The sequence below is a fragment of the Geotrypetes seraphini genome, chromosome 2 (assembly GCF_902459505.1).
Source record: "Geotrypetes seraphini chromosome 2, aGeoSer1.1, whole genome shotgun sequence".
NCBI lineage: Eukaryota > Metazoa > Chordata > Amphibia > Gymnophiona > Dermophiidae > Geotrypetes > Geotrypetes seraphini.
The window spans coordinates 46,392,482-46,411,324 of NC_047085.1; the positions used below are offsets into that span (position 1 = coordinate 46,392,482).

The 18,843-nt window shown below is 47.4% G+C and overlaps 1 protein-coding gene across 2 annotated transcripts in view; it reads left to right on the plus strand.

Annotated features, from left to right (window-relative positions):
• Positions 1-18,843, plus strand: part of TAF2 (TATA-box binding protein associated factor 2) — a 217,879-nt gene that overhangs the window by 146,828 nt on the left and 52,208 nt on the right. For both annotated transcript variants that reach the window (XM_033934551.1, XM_033934550.1), the window contains exon 19: positions 8,937-9,130. In XM_033934551.1, the coding sequence (XP_033790442.1) occupies positions 8,937-9,130 (194 nt within the window). The remainder of the gene's footprint in view (positions 1-8,936; positions 9,131-18,843) is intronic.

Sequence of the window (18,843 nt, forward strand, 5' to 3'; positions counted from 1 at the left end):
CATGATCGAGACATTCAAATATCTCACGGGCCGCATCAAGGTGGAAGAAGACATCTTCTTCTTCAAGGGTCCCGCGGCAACAAGGGGGCATTCGTGGAAAATCAGGGGCGGGAAACTGCACAGTGACACTAGGAAGTTCTTCTTCACTGAAAGGGTGGTTGATCGCTGGAATAGTCTTCCACTTCGGGTTATTGAGGCCACCAGTGTGGCGGATTTTAAGGCCAGATGGGATAGACATGTGGGATCTATCCGCAAAGATAGATAGTGAGGATCACTGGGGTGGGCAGACTTGATGGGCCTTGGCCCTTATCTGCCGTCTATTTCTATGTTTCTATGTTTCTATGATCTTCGGTCTGTCCCAGTGTGGCAATTCTTATGTTCTGGTGCTGCAGGGCGCATTGGGGAAATGACAGTGTTGACGTCAGGTTGTGGCCATAGCTGAAGCTTGCAGCTGGGAGAAGGGCTGAGCAGCTGGGTGCTGGAGCAGGTGAGTGCTGGGTCCGTGGGCTTCCTCTGTATCTGGGGAATGTAGGCCAACTTAAATTATGGGCTGGTGACATCACAAACTCAGGCATTTGTCGCCCTTGATCACCAGTGCCCTGGTTCAGTGTTTCATCTGCTCCATAGGTTAAGCTGGCCCTGCTCCCAGTCAGCTATTTTTAAAACATTTGGTATCCTCATAAAGCTATCATCTCAAACAAATCTTTTGGTTTGATTTTAAATATTTATATTTTTGATGGGCTAAGATGGCACAGTACAATAAATGAATTGATTCAGGGATGAATGTAAATCTTAAATAGCAGTTTTCATTACCATGTGTCCAAAGGCCAGGCACATATATCTTGTCAGAGATGAGAACTGCCCTGTTTAAAACTTTCTGTGGAGGCATCCCAAGATTAATATGTATTGCAGAGAACATAAAGTTCAGTTCTCTCAGTTTGGGTAAACATTTTAGACCTTTTCAGCTGGACATGCATATGATCCTGTTTCCAGTAGTTGAATCATCCTTATTGGAAGGACATTTGATTTTGTTTTATATGATATGCTGCCAGGAAATTATTTTAATTAGTTTAGTCGGAGTACCTCATCCCTGTTCATACTAATAACTTTCTGCCAATATTGTTTCTGCTTCTGGTAATATGGGCAGTTATGGTGATTTGGACTAATTGGAATCCTCCTTGAACTTTAATTGCTAGCAGACTTTTTCTCTTGTCATCAGAACAGTCATACACAGAAATATGTGTATGACTATAAAATACCTATAAAATTGTCCTGGGTTATATACATGCATAAAAGATTTTTTCTCTTGATGCAAAACACATACACATGTTATAAAGTTTTCATATTTCTGAACATATTTAGACAGAAAAGTTATGTTTGCCTTCGAGCAGGTGTAACATTTTGTGGGAATTTTCAAGAAGGTATACTCAAATATAAACCAAGATTTTTGAACTAAAAAATGGCCCCAAAATTGTGGTCTCTGTTTATATTCGAGCCAACTTCTATCCTGCTTCTACCACAGGCCCCCTTGAAGAATGCTGGTTTAGAGGTTGAGATACATTAAAGAATGACAAAGGATGATTTCTCACAGTTATCCATGGGGACAGGAACAAATTCTGTCTCTGTGTCATTCTCTAGTCCAGCGATGAGGCGGGGCAGGAGCAATCCCTCTAAGCTCCTGCCCAGTAGCCTCCGTAGTAAAAAAAAAAATGGCTGCCACAAGATTCCTTATTTTTTTAAATACAGAGACTGCCAGACAGGAGCGTAGAGGGATTGCTCCTGCCCCACCTCACAGCTGAACCACTAGCTACCTAAGGTAGGTCTACAGGGGGACCGGGAAGGGGTGGGCTGATTAGCTAGTTGCATGAGCAAAGTTGCCATGAGGGAGGAAGGAATTGATGGCAGCTCCGGCTCCCCACAGCACTGGACCACCAGGACAGTACTGGAGGCCCAGAGGGAGAGGGAGTGTGTCCGGGAAGAGGGACAGACTGGCTAGCTACACGACTGGACTACCAGGGCAGTACTGGAGGCCTGAAGTGGGTCTGGGAGAGGAGTGTCTGTTAAGGGGTGGGGGACTGGCTGGCTGCTTGGCTGCAGAGCCGGCAGAAAGGACACCAGGGAAGGGAGGAAGGGTTGCTTCTGCCCCGGTACCGATACTTAAATATAAGCTATCGGTTTATATTCGAGCCAACCTTTTTTTTTTTTCCCTTCCTTTTTTGGGGGGAAAAAGGTTATCTTGTTTTGTATTGAGATATGTTTATATTTGAGTATATAAGGTATATAGTTATAGAGGTGCCTAGACCACGTTTATAAAATGGATATGTGCAGTGTGCCTGCACAGCTAAAGTGCCCTATTGAAAAATTACTCATCTGAAATGCACCCAGATATTGTATAAACTGGTTGGTAGGAATTGTAGTTTATACAGTAGATGTTTCTTCTTTTTATCTCCTGTTAAGTACATACACAGTTTATTCCTATATATATTAATATGATGCGTGCATGCATGGGCATGCGTGGGAGCAATGGTAAGAAACTATAAAGCAATTTATAATATACCATGGATAAAATAGAGCCCAGTTTAGGCAAAGAGGACACACACTTTCTAGCCCTCTGGTGGTGAGCCAGGAGCAGGAGCTATTCCTAATCCAGGCTGGCAGAAGAAGCAATGTGTCATTAGCTGAGTCTGTAAACACTTGCTGAAACATTGCAACAGAGAGGCCTCTTATGGGATAGAGGAAAATGCCTAAAAGGAAGTATATTCTGCAGCCATAGCGTAGTCATGTGGTGGGTGAAGGGGAGGAAGACTTTGAAGGATATGTAATATGGGCAGGGATGCTATGCTAATAAGAACCTAAACAAAACCCGCGAGAACTGATGGCAGCCATTCAGGGAGCGGCACAGGGTCAGGCTGGAGTGCAAAAAGCTCACTCCTGCCTTGTGCGCCGTTGGTTACAAGAAATGATGAGCCAGCCATCCAGCGAGGGAGGGGCAGAGCGCGGAAAGCTCGCTCCTGCCGATACACCACTGGACCACCAGAATTTTAAAATGTACCCGGGGGGGAATTGTTAGTCAGCTGGGACGGATCCCTCCTTTCCCGGTCTACCACTAGACCACCGGGACAGGGTAGACAGGGTACAGAACCTGGAAGGGTACAAACTTGTGGACAGGCTGCAGAACCTGCAGGGAGAAGGGCTGGCAGCATAGCCTGGTAGGGCTGGGTACAGAGCTTGTTAGGGAAGGGGCGGGGGGGGGGGGTGATGAGCCAGGCAAGAAATGTGGGGTTGGGTGCAGAGCCTGGCAGGGAGTGAGGGGGGCTGGGTGCAGAGCCTGGTATATTTTATTAAATATATTAGTACACAGTTTGGTTCAGAATGGTTTTTTTTCTTGGTTTTCCTCCTCTAAACCTAGGTGCGTCTTATGGTTAGGTATGTCTTATAGTGCGGAAAAATACGGTAATTAAAATTTAAATAATCCTTTTTCTAAAATGAATCAGTAAGACAACCTGATGCAAAGAAAATATCCCCAGAAAAAAAACTACCGGAATCTGCACTTTCCTCCTAATTGATTGAAAAGCCTATAAATCAAAGATCAACCATGGGGTGTGTAGTAGAGAGCTGCACGGGAACGGGGATGACGGGAATCCCGCGGGACCCGCGGGGATCCCGCGGGTTCCCCCTTTGGGTCATGGGGATCCCGTGGGGACGCCCCCTAGGGTCGCGGGGATCCCGTGGGGACGCCTCCGAGGGTCGCGGGGTTCCTGCGGGGTTGAATCGCAGCGGGGTTGGTCGAGCCGCGAGGGTAGTCTCCTTCTCCTTACCTGCCTTGTCGCAGCACACATCCGAACGGAAATCTTCCCGATGTCAGCGCTGACGTCGGAGGGAGGGCTTAAGCAAAGCCCTCCCTTCCTCCGACGTCAGCGCTGACATCAGGAAGACTTCCGGTCTGCTGTGTGCGGCAGGGCAGGTAGGAAGAAGGCAATGGCGTACGAAAGAGGGGGGATGGGGCGGTCCGCCCCGGAGAATGTGCACAGCCGGTCAGGTCCCCCGATCGACCGACAACAGGCCCGGCCGACAAATCTCCCTGCCCTGTAGCCGCGAATCTAATTACCTCTTACAGCAGCTTCACTACTCCAGCTGCTGTAAGAAGGTAATTTAGATTTGCGGCTACAGGACAGGGAGATTTGTCCGACCGGGCCTGTTCTGTTGTCGGTCGGGTGCAAAAGCGCCACAAAGGTGGAGGCAGGGAGGGAGGAAAGGTGGAGTGGAGAAGAAAAGACGCTTAAGGGGGGAGAAGGCCGCTGAAAGTACTGGGGAAGACAAAGGGGTGGAAAAGAACGCTGAAAGGACATGGGGTAAACGGGAGGAAGGGGGGGGAAGGACCCTGAAAGCACTGGGGAAGACAAAGGGGTGGAGAATGCCACTGAAAGGACATGGGGAAGGCAGAGAGGGGAGAAGGATGCTGCCTGACAGGACATGGGAAAGATGGTGGGGGAGAAGGACACTGAAAGGAAATGGGGAAGAGGGAATGGGAAGAAGACGCTGGCAAGGAAGAAGACAGAGGTGCCAGACTATGGGGGGAGCGGAGGGAAAAAGATGGGTGCCAGACCAATTTGGGAGGGGGGAGAAAGGGAGAGGCACAGTAACAGAGCAAATGGAAGACACAGAGAGAAGAGAGGCAGTGGATGGAAGGAACTGAATGAGAACATGAAGAAAGCAGAAACCAGGCAATAAAGGTAGGAAAAAAATTATTATTATTTTTTTTTTTGCTTAAGGATAAAGTAGTATATTAGTTGTGTTGATAAAAATTTATAAACATTAGAGGCTCTGGTAGAAACCCGTTTACAAAGTATGTATTCTTCCCAATTAATATTTCCAAATTAATAAAGTCTTTTTGCTTATTTTTAAATGGGTTTCTACCAGAGCCTTTAATTCAGTAGCATAATTAAATGAAATAACTATTTCTGTAGTTTATAGGGACAGGCGGGGACGTAGGGGATTCCTCGCGGGGACGGGTGGGAACGGAGGGGATTCCTCGCGGGGACGGGTGGGTACGGAGGGATTCCTCGCGGGGACGGGTGGGGACGGGTGGGAGTCCTCACGGGGACGGGTGGGGACGGGTGGGACTTTGGCGGGGACGGGTGGGGACGGGTGGGATTTCTGTCCCCGCGCAACTCTCTAGTGTGTAGGAGCTGGGGTTGAGGGGAGAAAATTAAACATTAAAATAGAGGCTTCCTTTAACTCTCAGCTGTGCTTTAAGCTGATGTTATGGTAAACACTAACTTGCAACCTAATATACTAAACTAGGCTCTAAAGCAGTTTTTATATGAAACTCTGAGACTTTAAAGGCTACATTATATATCTAAACTACTTTACTGAATAAGCGAAGTAATTTTTAAAAAGATAATAAAATTACCGTATATACTCAAATATAAGTCAATCCGAATATAAGTCAAGACCCCATTTTCCCCCCAAAAAGGAGGAAAAATGGTTGACTTGAATATAAGTCAGGCGGCTTAATATTCAAGTGTTCTATCAGGCTTTGCACCCAGCCCCCTCCCTGCCAAGCTCTGCACCCAGCCCCCTTCTCTCCCTCCCTTGACAGGCACTGCACCCAGCCCCCTTCCTTCCCTCCCAGGCTCTGCACCCTGTCTCCCCTCCCTGCCCTATCTTCGTACCTCCTCTGCTGATCCCTGGTGGTCCAGAGGTGCAGTGGGCAGGAGCCAGTAAGGAAGCCGCACAGCGCCAAATTGCACTTCTACTTGGTGTCTAAGAAACTCGATTTCATGGCAGCCATTTAGCAGCGGGGCAGGAGCGCAGAAAGCTCGCTCCTGCCCGCTGCACTTCTGGACCACCAGGGATTGGCAGAGAAGGTACAACGGGCAGGGATGGGGGCCAGGGTGCAGAGCATGGCGGCGGCAGCCTTCAATAATTCTGGGAGGGAGGAGCCGGCTCACATATAAACCGGGAATTTTGGGGATCACAAAAACCCAGTTTTTATTCGAGTATATATGGTACTTATTTAACAAAAAATTTACCTATTTTCAAGTTTGATTGCAATTTCCCAACAGGCAAGATACTCACCTGTAAAGTTCTCTTCCCCTCAGTAGGTGCTCTCTCAGCACCTTTTCAGGATTCAACAGCGAACAGCTGCAAACAAAACACAATGCTGTCCTCTGCACTTTTGAGTTTCACAGAGGATGAGGGTCCCAACTTTTCTGTTTCATGCAGAGAATCACTATTTCTAGGCATATATCTCACAGTTCCAGCAAAGAGTGAACTTTTGTCCCTCTGATGACTCCAGTGTGAAACACCCCTATTCTGTTGGCCTTTGTGTTTTGAAATCGATATCTGTTGAAATTGATACCAGTGAATGACTGAGATATAATATCGATTTAAGTCTTAAATTAATATTATGTCTCAATCACTGACTGATAGTGATTAGTGCAGTGAGCTTAGTACCTGGGGAATTGGGTTTAATTCCCACTGCAGCTTATTGTGACTCTGAGCAAGTCGTTTAACTCTTCATTGCCCTAAGTATAATACTTAGATTGTGAGTCAAGTAGGGACAGAAAGTACCTGCATATAATAAATGTAAACCCCTTTGATTGTACCACAGAAAGGTGGTATATTAAATCCCATTACCCTTACAATGGGAAAAGTAGAACTTACTGTAGTAGAGAAAAGCTATATAAACTAGTGCTACCCGATTCACGATTCGAATCGGTTCACCGATTCACTTCAGGTGAATCAATTCGAATCGATTAAAATTTAAAAAAAATTGGTTCCTGATTCAGCTGACCCTCGCCCCTAAAGCAGGAGTGGCAGCGCTGCTCTTGCTGGCCGACCGTTGCCGCAGCTGCTTTAGAAGGCGAAGGGGGAGAGTCAGTCGGGAAGTGCTGCTATCTGGCTTCCCCCTGACCGTTTCCCTCCCCTGGCGTTCGGCTTCCTCCACCCTGGCCTCCCTGCACAGCTTACCTTCGTGGAACAGCCTGCAGATAAGATCGCAATGCTAGCGATCTTTTCACTGCTTCTGAGCTGTTTCCTCCGCGATCCTGCCTCTGATGTCAGAGGAGGGGCAGGACCGCAGCAGAGGAAGCAGCTCAGAAGCAGTGAAAAGATCACTAGCATCACGATCTTATCTGCAGGCTGTTCCTCGAAGGTAAGCAGTGCGAGGAAGTCAGGGGGAAAGCCGGACACCAGGGGAGGCCAGGGGGAACACACAGGCCTTCCCGGGGTTGTGGGTGTGAGCAGTTCTTCCGGGTGGGGGGTGGGACAAGCCTTCAGGGGGGACAGGCAGGCAGACCTTTGTGGGGGGGTGGGGGTGGATGCAGGCCTTCAAAGGGGGGTGAAAGGCCCTCAGGGGAAGGTGCAGACCTTCAGGGGGGAACAGACCTTCAAAGGGGGGGGCAGGCAGGCAGACCTTCGAGGGTGGGATGCAGGCCTTCAAGGAGGGACAGGCCTTCAAGGGGGGACAGGCAGGCCTTCAGGGGTGGGATGCAGACCTTTAAGGGGGGGACAGGCAGGCAGGCCTTCGGGGGGATGCAGGCCTTCAAGGGGGGGACAGGCAGATCTTCATGGGTGGGATGCATACCTTTAAGGGGGGACAGGCAGGCAGACCTTCAAGGGGGGACAGGCAGGCCTTCAGGGGTGGGATGCAGACCTTTAAGGGGGGGACAGGCCTTTAAGGGGGGGACAAGCCTTTAAGGAGGAAGCAGGCCTTCAGGGATGGTGGGACAGGCAGGCCTTTAGGGGTGGGTGCCGTCCTTCAGGGGGAGGTACAGGCCTTCAGGGGAAAGGGGCCCTGGGGTAGAAGTAAACGGAGGGAGGGAGGGAAGGGGGATTCAAAGTGACGTGCATATGTTGGACTTTGGGGGGGAAGAAATAATGGGTCTGAAAATAGAGGAGAGGGAGAGAGATGATGGACAATGGGATTTAGGGAGGAAAGGAATAGAAAGGGAGAGAAGTTGGACACAAGGGATGGTGTGGAGGGTGGGGAAGAAATACTGGATAGGAGGGTAGTTGGGAACAGAAAGGGAGAGATGATAGACCCTGGGGTGATGGGGAAGGAGGGAGAGATGCTGGATGAAAGGGTAGTTAAGAAAAGGTGGATCTGTGGAGGGAGACAAAAAAAGGAAAGATGCCAGACCTCCTGGGGAGGGAAGGGAAACGGAAGGGGAGGACAGAGATGGAAGATGGATGGTTAGCATGGAGAAAGAAGAAAGAAGGAGAACCTGGCAAGCAAGTTATCAGAAGACAACCAGAGCCTGGGACCACCAGGATTTGAATATTGACCAGACAACAAAAGGTAGAAAAAAAATTTTATTTTCTGTTTTGTGATTACAATATGTCAGATTTGAAAAGTGTATCCTGCCAGAGCTGGTGTTAGACTGCAAACGTGACCTAGAATTTAACAGAGAGAGGAAAAGTTGTGGTTTTTTTTTTGTTGTTGTTTTGTTTATACCACAGCGCCAGTTTGGTTAGGAGAATGCAAAGGGGGTGAAGAGGCTATAAAATAAACCCTCCAGGATGTTTGAAAAAAACAAAACAAAACACCCAATTGGGCAGGAAAATTGAATCGAATCGAAAAACCAATTCAATAGGCTGAATCGAATCAAAAAAATTTTTTCCTGAATCGGGCAACACTAATATAAATTAGCCCCTCAGAAATGAAGCCAAGAAAGGGTATAACCTGTATGAATAACTTTGTTTCAAATTTCTCTGTCTTTCAATAAAACATTTGTATGACAGTCCTAACAGAGGGGAACTTTGTTTCTTTCACATAACTTTTCTTTTTTAAATTCAACTGTATTATAAGGTTTTATTTTACTTTGAAAACTGAGAACAAATAAGGTAGTGTTTTGTCAGTTTTAAGTGCTTTAGCAGATGTATTGTCTTGTTTTATTTATAGTCCTTGAGCAAATCTTCTCTGAATTCAGTTTTCAGACAATTACTATCGTGCAGAACTGATAGATGCTTTAGCAAATTCTGTGACCCCTGCAATAAGTGTCAACAATGAAATCCGGACGCTTGAGAACTTGAATCCTGATGTCCGCCTCATCCTTGAGGAAATCACGCGGTTTCTAAACATGGAAAAACTTCTGCCAAGTTTTAGGCACACTATAACAGTGAGGTATGTTTTATATTTTAACTGCATATATATACATGCTCATGTATACCTAATGAATATTTGGTAAGAAATAGATTTTGAATATTAGTCAAGAGTTAATTTTATTTATGGAATTAGATGGCCCTAAGAGACTGGAAGTGGTCCTAGGAAGGATGATTGTGAGACTAATGACCTGTGTATTGGAAATAGGAAACTGCTAGCAGTATGTTTGTTACTGTCATATTTATATTGTTGACTTGTCTCTGTTTTTGTTATTTTCAGATTATGCTGTGATTATGTTTTAGATGATTATTATTTGTTAACTCTGATATTCATCCTGCTTTGTTGTTTCTTTACTCTATCTACATTTGTATTGGCCATTTATATTTGTAGTTAATTTTGTATTCTGCTTTTTGACCTTGTGCCAACTTTTCAAGTGTTCATAAAAAGCCTATCTATGCAAACTGGGTATTTGCCTCCGTTTCCCTATATGGAAGATGGGCTAGTAAAGCATGCATCTTGACAAAGGGCAGAAGTATGAGTATGCTTAACTTTTGGGTGTTGGAGTTTACTAGGATTCATCATAATTTATTTGAAGTTTGCTACTACAATTGGAGTTTGCACCATTATCTTTTTGAGGGAAAATGGGGGAGCTGAATGAACTGGCCAACCTTAGTGTGGATTGAGTCTCGTTGAGCCTGGAGCTAAAACTTGCAACCACAGTGCATGTGCAGCCTTGGTATATCTTCATTTTAGCCAAGCCCAGTGGACCTTATCAACATAGTGGACTTGGGCTATTGGAAGTCTTTGGGATGTAATAACTGCCACCAGTTCTCTCTAATACGCTGTCCCAGTGCATGGTTCTTTCCATTCTGACAAAAGGAATACCTTCCAAATCTCTCAAATTAAAACGCCTCTGACACATGCATCCAAACTGGACCGAGCATTCATATAGATCAGTGGTTCCCAACCCTGTCCTGGAGGACCACCAGGCCAATCGGGTTTTCAGGATAGCCCTAATGAATATGCATGGAGCAGATTTGCATGCCTCTCACTTCCATTATTTGCAAATCTCTCTCATGCATATTCATTAGGGCTAGCCTGAAAACCCGATTGACCTAGTGGTCCTCCAGGATAGGATTGGGAACCACTGATATAGATAGTTTCACACCCATGATATATGGTGTCCTCAGGAACAACTTCACCTGATAAATCTTCTAGAGCTAAGAGCAATTTGGAACTCTCTGAAAGCTTTGAGATTTTGTCCAACAAGGTTATGTTCCTTGAAACAAACAACATAGAAACATAGAAGATGACGGCAGAAAAGGGCTACAGCCCATCAAGTCTGCCCACTCTGCTTACCCACCCCCTGTCTATGCCCTAATGACCAAATTTCCTTATCTTGACCCTCGTAGGGATCCCACATGGGTATCCCATTTATTCTTAAAGTCTGGCATGCTGTCTGCCTCGATCACCTGCACTGGAAGCTTGTTCCAATGATCAACCACTCTCTCTGTGAAGAAATACTTTCTGGTGTCGCCATGAAATTTTCCGCCCCTGAGTTTGAGCGGTTGCCCTCTTGTGGCCGAGGGTCCCTTGAGAAAGAAAATATCATCTTCCACTTCGACACGTCCCGTGAGGTACTTAAATGTTTCAATCATGTCTCCCCTCTCCCTACGTTCCTCGAGAGTGTAGAGCTGCAATTTGTTCAGTCTCTCTTCGTACGAGAGACCCTTAAGCCATCTATTTTGTAAATAAGCAGGGAGGAACAAGTTTATACCTTCTGTGTTGGGAGAATGTGGAAGTAGGCCATTTCTCATGGAATGTCCTTCAAGGCCACATATGTGACAAAAAAGGAGAACATCCTGGCAGACAAATTGAGTTGAGTCTTCCTTCCTAATGAGTGATCTTTGGATGATGGCATTTGCCACAAGGTTTTTTTTTATAGTGAGTCACATCCTTGATAGATCTTTATACCACTCAGTTCAACAAGAATATACCCTAGTTCTGCTCCAGGAAGGGGACACATGACAAACTAGTCTCAGATCCTTTCTTCTTCATTAGGCAAAAGGTCTACTGTATATCCTCTGATTCTTTTAATAGCAAGAACTCTTCTAAAGCTCAGACAAGATCGGGTAACCATGATTCTCATAGCTGCTATTTGGCCAAGAGAGGTCCGTTTTAGCTTCTGCTGGATCTCTCTGTGAGAAGTCCAATAAGACTGGAATATTTTCCTATCTCTGTGCATGTCCCATGTTTTCTTGAATTCAGAGACTATGCTTGTTCTACCACCTCCAAGGGAATGGTGTTCCACAAATCTATCATCCTTTCTTTGGAGAAATGTTTCTTTAGATTACTCCTGAGTCTACCCCCTTTCATGCTTACTGTGACCTCTCACATAAGAATATAAGCATTGCCATATTGGGACAGACTGAAGGTCCATCAAGCTCAGTATCTTGTTTCCAACAGTGGCCAATCCACATCACAAGTATTTGGCAAGATACCAAAGAGTAAAACAGATTTTATGCTGCTTATCCTAGGAATAAGCAGTGAATTTTAGAAAATTATTCATACTTTTTAAAAATCCTGCTAATCTAACTTATTTTACCACATTTTGTGGTAACGAGTTCCAGAGTTTAATTACATATTGAGTGAAGAAATATTTTCTCCAAATTGTTTGAAATTTACTACTTAATAGCTTCATTGTGTGCTTCCTAATCCTTATGGTAACATAGTAAATGACAGCAGATAAAGGCCTGAATGGCCCATCCAGTCTGCCCATTAGTTATTCTGATTAGAAATACATGATTAAGTTAACTTGTCTCTTCTTTGATATTTCTGGGCCATAGACTAAAGTCCATCTGATAATGTCCTAGGTTCCAACTTCTGGAGTTGCCGTCCAAGCTCTCACCAGCCTATCCAACCATCCCGTTGTTTGTAGGATATCTATTGTAAAGTCTGGCCAGTAACATCCTTATGTTCCAAGTTAGTGGAGTTTCTATTGATGCCCTCCCCAGCCCATCCTACACCGAATCAGCACATATGGGATACAAACCATACAAGTTTGTCCAAATACAGGCCTTAGTTCTTTAATTTATATCATTTGTTTGTTTTCGAATTAGAGATCCCTTGTGTTTATACCATGCTTTTTGAATTCCATCACCGTTTTCCTCTCCACCACCTCCCTCGGGAAGGAATTCCAGCCATCCACCACCCTCTCCATGAAAAAGAATTTCCTAACGTTACTCCTATGTCTTCTTCCCTGCAACCTCAAATTATGCCCTCTAGTTTTACTATTTTCCCATCTCTGGAAAAGATTTGGTTCTGTATTAATACCTTTTAAGTATTTAAATGTCTGTATCATATCTCCCCTGTCCCTCCTCTCCTCTTGAATATACGTTTAGGTCATCTAGTCTTTTCTCGTACTTCTTTTGGTTCAAGCCTCTTACCATTTTTGTCGCCTTCCTCTGGACCATTTCTAGTCTTTTTATATGCTTTGCCAGATACGGCCTCCAAAACTGAACACAATATCCAAAGTGTGGCCTCACCAATGACCTATACAGGGGCATCAATTGCCTGCCCAGATACAGGGACATCAATTGCCTGCCCAGATAAGTTCACAAGACTTGCTGATGACCTTCCGGAAAATGCTGAAGACCCATCTCTTCAATTGAACAGTCCCAACGGACAGCCTCCTCCTTGTTCCCCTTCCTTATTCTCCCCTCCCCCTCCTCCATTCCCATGCTCCTCCTCCATTCCCATGCTCCTCCTCCCCTTCTCCCCCTACATCTTCTCACCTGTCTCTACAAATGCATGTGATTTTTGTCCTGTTATTTTATTATGAATGTCAATCAAGGTAATGGCGGAATAGAAATCCCTAATGTAATGTAATGTAATGTAATTATAACCCGTCCTGAGCTCCCGGGAGAACGGGATAGAAATCTAAATAAATAAATCAACACCTCCCTTCTTCTGCTGGTTATTCCTCTTTCTATACAGCCAAGCATCCTTCTGGCTATAACCAACGCCTTATCACACTGATTAAATGCCTTTTGATCCTCAGACACAATCACCCCAAGGTCCCTCTCTCCGTCGGTGCTTATCAGCCTCTCACCTCCCAGCACATACGGTTCCCTTGGATTTCTACACCCCCCCCCAATTCATCACTCTGCACTTCTTCGCATTTAGTTGCCAGATGTTAGACTATTCTTCTAACTATTGCAGATCCTTTTTCATGTATTCCACTCCCTCTGGGGTGTCTACTCTGTTATAAATCTTGGTATCATCTGCAAAAAGGCTAACCTTACCTTCTAACCTCGGATCTTGTAATACATTAGTTTCTAAGAATTTCACTATCCTTTCCTTCAGCAACGTTTCCATTATTTTTCCAGTAACCAAAGTGAGGCTTACCAGCCCGCAGTTTCCTGCTTTATCTCTGCAACCACTTTTGTGAAGAGGGACCACATCTGCTCTTCTCCAGCAACATATACTGTATTTTTGGATAGTTCAAACAAGTGATTCATGTCTACACACTTCACTCCACTCTGTAGTTTATAGATGTCAAACCTTTTCCAACCTGAAGAGCCCTAGCCTTTTAGCTTTTCTTCATAGGGAAGTCATCCCATCCCCTTAAGGTTTTTTTATTGCCCTTCTCTTTACCTTTTCTAATTCCTCAATATTTTTTGGTGTTGGTTCAGAGACTCTTTTCCACTGAAAGAGTCTATACATTCTGTGCATTTATATCTTGGAATTTTTGAGATGTCTCAGTTATATGTATTATCCCAGGACAAGCAGGCAGCATATTCTTAACGTATGGGTGACGTCACCGACGGAGCCCCGGTACGGACCTTTTTAACTAGAAAGTTCTAGTTGGCCGCACCGCGCATGCGCGGGTGCCTTCCCGCCCGACGGAGGAGTGCGTGGTCTCCAGTTTCTTCGTTTCCGCGGAGCGAAGAAGACGCATGTGCTTTTCAACGGCTGTTGAAAACTCTCAATTTGCCTTCCCGCTCGCGATTTTTGATCCAATTTTGGTTCTATTTTTGTCTTTCGACTTCATTCTTCTAAAAAAAAAAAAAATTCTTTTCGTGTCTTTTTTCCTTATTTTTGCAGCCGGCCCCGGCGGGGCCTGTTGTAATCATCCAAGCCTCCGGGTTTGATTTCGCGGAGGCCGTGTTTCCCTTCATGCCCCCTCAACCGGGCTTCAAGAAGTGCCAGCGGTGTGCACGCCCGATCTCTTTAACTGACCCACACAACTGGTGCCTTCAGTGTTTGGGTCCAGAGCATCGGGCTGACACCTGCACCCGCTGTGCTACTCTCAAGAAACGCACTCTTAAGAACCGGCAAATACAGCAAAATATTCTTTTCGGTACCGGTTCTACCATGGATCAGGCCCCGACGTCGACGGCACCGCCTAAATCGGCACCGACCACATCGACACCGCCTGATCCTCCTTCGGGGTCGATAGCGCCAGGTAAGCCGGCTAAGAAGCCTTCCACTTCCCTTGAGCGACCTCCAGCTACAGCGGTGACCCCGGTTCTTCCGACGTCCCGCCGCTCCCGTAAACGCTCCGCTCCGATCACGGTGAGTGCCTCGTCATCGGCCTCCTCATCGCCGGAGCGTCGAGCAGCACCTATGGTACCGAAGAAATCTAAAGCGGTACCGGTGCCCCCATTGGAGGACCGAATCTCGGCCATCCTCCAGGACAAGCTTCAGGAGCAGCTACAGAAGCAACTCCAACAGCTCCTTCCAAACTTACTGGCACCGCTCCTTCCGGTACCGGTCCAGCCCGAGCTTCGCACCGCTCCACCGGTATCCACCCCCTCGGTACCGTTGAACACATCCATGCCGGTCTTATCTGCTCAACCTGCACTTCAGACTTGCTCGGCAGAGGACCTTTCCCAGGCCCCAGATCGACGCCGGTCGTCTCGGGATCGGGATAGGCACCATTCCTCCAGGGACAGAGATCGACGCCGGTCTTCATCCCCCGGCACCGTATCCATGCGATCTGGCAAGTCCCTTTCTAAATCCCGCCATACTGAACCGGCTATCAGGGACCCAGACCTATGGGAACAATCCCCACTCGGTACCGAGGAGGATGCCTCTTCTACAGATGAGGAACCCTCCATGGCTGAAACCACTTCTAAGCCTGAGCAATCCTCCTTCACGAAGTTCCTTCGGGAGATGTCGGCGGCTCTCTCCATCCCCCTTGAGTCCGACTCTAAGAAGTCCCAGGCCTTTTTAGAAGCTTTGGACTTCGACCAACCTCCCAAGGAGTTTCTTAAACTTCCTGTACATGATATCCTCCGGGAAACATTTTATAAAAATTTGGAGACTCCATTGACTGTTCCAGGTGCCCCTAAAAAACTGGACAGCTTATACCGGGTCATCCCTATTCCGGGATTTGACAAACCCCAATTGCCACATGAGAGCCTCCTTGTAGAGTCCACTCTCAAAAAATCTCAAGGCTCCAGCGTTTATGCCTCCACCCCTCCTGGCAGAGAGGGAAAGACAATGGACAAATTTGGAAAGCGCCTGTACCAGAATGCCATGCTGGCTAACAGAGCCAACAATTACACCTTTCATTTTTCATTTTATATGAAACACCTGGTCCAACAACTTTCTGCTCTAGAAAAATATATACCTGAGCGTAAGGTCCCACTCTTCCAACAGCAGATTTCCAACCTCCTTCAGCTCAGAAAGTTTATGGTGCGCTCGATTTACGACTCCTTCGAGCTCACTTCACGAGCCTCCGCACTGGCTGTGGCCATGCGACGCCTAGCCTGGCTGAGGGTGTCTGACCTTGATGTAAACCACCAGGACCGTCTCGCCAACGCGCCCTGTCTTGGTGACGAACTTTTTGGGGAGTCTCTTGATACCACAACACAAAAACTTTCGGCTCATGAGACCAGATGGGACACCCTCATTAAACCCAAAAAGAAAACTCCACCGACACGACCATACAGACCTCAGTCCTCTTATCAACGTCGATTCTCTGCCAGGCCGCTGAATCCTCCTCAGCAGCAATCTCGCCGTCCTCGCCAACAGCAGCACACTCAGGCTCGCTCTCAGTCTCACCAGGCGACCAAGCCTCTCCCTCAGACTAAACCTCCTCAGCCCTTTTGACTCCTTTCTCCAGGGCATAGCCAGTCTCCACCCTTCGATGCCTCTTCCTCAACCTATCGGAGGCCGCCTCACCATCTTTCTCCAACGCTGGGAGGCCATCACATCAGACCTGTGGGTTCTCAACATCATCCGCCACGGATACTCACTAAGGTTCCAGACTCTTCCCATAGATCATCCTCCCGTAGAGTCTGCTTCTCACTCCTCCCAAACTCCTCTCCTCCTCAGGGAGGTCCAATCCCTCCTCCTCCTCAATGCCATCGAAGAAGTTCCTCTAGACCAAAGGGGTCAGGGATTTTACTCCCGCTACTTCCTGGTACCCAAGAAAACGGGAGATCTTCGTCCCATCTTAGACCTCAGGAACCTCAACAAGTGTTTGGTCAAAGAAAAGTTCAGAATGCTCTCCCTGGCCACGCTTTATCCTCTTCTATCTCAACACGACTGGCTATGTTCCCTGGACCTCAAGGAGGCCTACACTCACATCCCAATCCATCAGGCTTCGCGTCGCTACCTCCGATTCCAAATACAACATCACCACTATCAGTACAAGGTACTGCCCTTTGGTCTCGCATCATCACCCAGGGTGTTCACCAAGTGCCTGATTGTGGTAGCGGCTTTTCTCAGGTCCCACAACCTACAAGTGTTCCCATACTTGGACGATTGGTTGGTGAAAGCACCTACATCTCCGCTTGTGCTACAAGCCACTCATCAAACCATCTCTTTCCTCCATCTCTTGGGGTTCGAGATCAATTATCCCAAGTCACATCTGCTTCCTACGCAGTGCCTGCAGTTCATCGGAGTAGTTCTCGATACCAATCAGATGAGGGCGTTCCTTCCTGCCGACCGGCACCGGACGCTACTTCACCTTTGCCGGCAGTTGCTCCTTCATCCATCCATCCCTGCTCGCCAGATGATGGTCCTTCTAGGCCACATGGCCTCAACAGTCCATGTGACTCCTCTGGCACGACTCCACCTCAGGATACCTCAATGGACCCTTGCCAACCAATGATCACAGACCACGAATCTTCTTTCTCATCCCATCTCTGTGACATCGTCTCTTCAGCAATCTCTTCAATGGTGGTTGAACTCCTCAAATCTCTCCAGGGGACTTCTCTTCCATCCGCCTCCTCATTCCATGGTCATAACCACGGATGCTTCCCCCTATGCATGGGGGGCCCACTTGGGCGATCTCCGCACCCAGGGACTTTGGACCCCTCAGGAGCGTCAACATCACATCAACTTCCTGGAGCTCAGAGCCATGTTTTATGCTCTCAAGGCTTTCCAGCATCTCCTCTACCCTCAGGTTCTTCTCCTGTGCACGGACAACCAAGTCGCCATGTACTACATCAACAAGCAAGGCGGCACCGGATCTCGCCCCCTTTGTCAGGAGGCCCTCCGAATCTGGACCTGGGCCATAGCCCACAATCTGTCCCTCAGGGCTGTCTATATCCAGGGCGAACAGAACTCCCTGGCCGACCAACTCAGCCGCATCCTGCAACCTCACGAGTGGACCCTGGACCCTCCTACTCTCCACTCCATTTTTGCTCGCTGGGGCACCCCGCAAGTGGACCTATTTGCAGCTCCTTACAACCATCAGCTGCCCCAGTTCTGTTCCAGACTCTTCTCTCCGCATCGTCTGACCCCAGATGCATTCCCACTCGACTGGACGGATCGGTTCCTCTATGCCTTTCCTCCACTCCCTCTGATGTCGCGGACCTTGTTCAAGCTCCGCAAGGACAGGGCCACCATGATTCTCATCACCCCCCGGTGGCCCCGACAGCACTGGTTCTCCCTCCTGCTCCAGCTCAGCTCCAGGGAGCCCATTCCTCTTCCTATGCTTCCTACTCTGCTTACACAGCAGCATCAGTCTCTACTGCACCCCAGTCTGTCTTCCCTCCACCTGACTGCTTGGTTTCTCTCGGGCTGACCTCTCCAGATACCCTGTCTCAGCCTGTCCGTCGCATTCTGGATGCCTCCAGGAAACCCTCCACGCTCCAATGTTACCATCAGAAGTGGACCCGGTTTTCCTCTTGGTGCCTCCTGCATCATCATAATCCCACCTCATTGGCGGTAGAGACCATTCTGGACTATCTGCTCTCTCTGTCCGAGGCTGGTCTCAAGTCTACCTCAATCAGAGTCCACCTCAGTGCCATCACTGCGTTTCATGAGCCTATCCTCGGAAAACCTCTCACGGCTCACCCTCTGGTTTCCCGCTTCATGAGAGGCCTCTTCAACATCAAACCACCTCTACAGCCTCCTACTGTCGTCTGGGACCTAAATGTGGTTTTGTCAGCCCTCATGAAACCTCCTTTTGAGCCTCTTGCTACTACTTCGCTCAAACTTCTCACATGGAAGGTGCTTTTCCTCATTGCCATCACCTCTGCCAGGAGGGTCAGTGAACTGCATGCACTGGTCGCCGATCCACCGTTCACTGTTTTTCACCATGACAAGGTGGTTCTGCGTACCCATCCTAAATTCCTTCCCAAGGTGGTTTCGGCTTTTCACCTCAACCAATCTATTGTATTGCCTGTCTTCTTCCCGAAACCCCATTCTCATCCTGGGGAACAGGCGTTACACACACTGGATTGTAAACGTGCCCTTGCATACTACCTTGACCG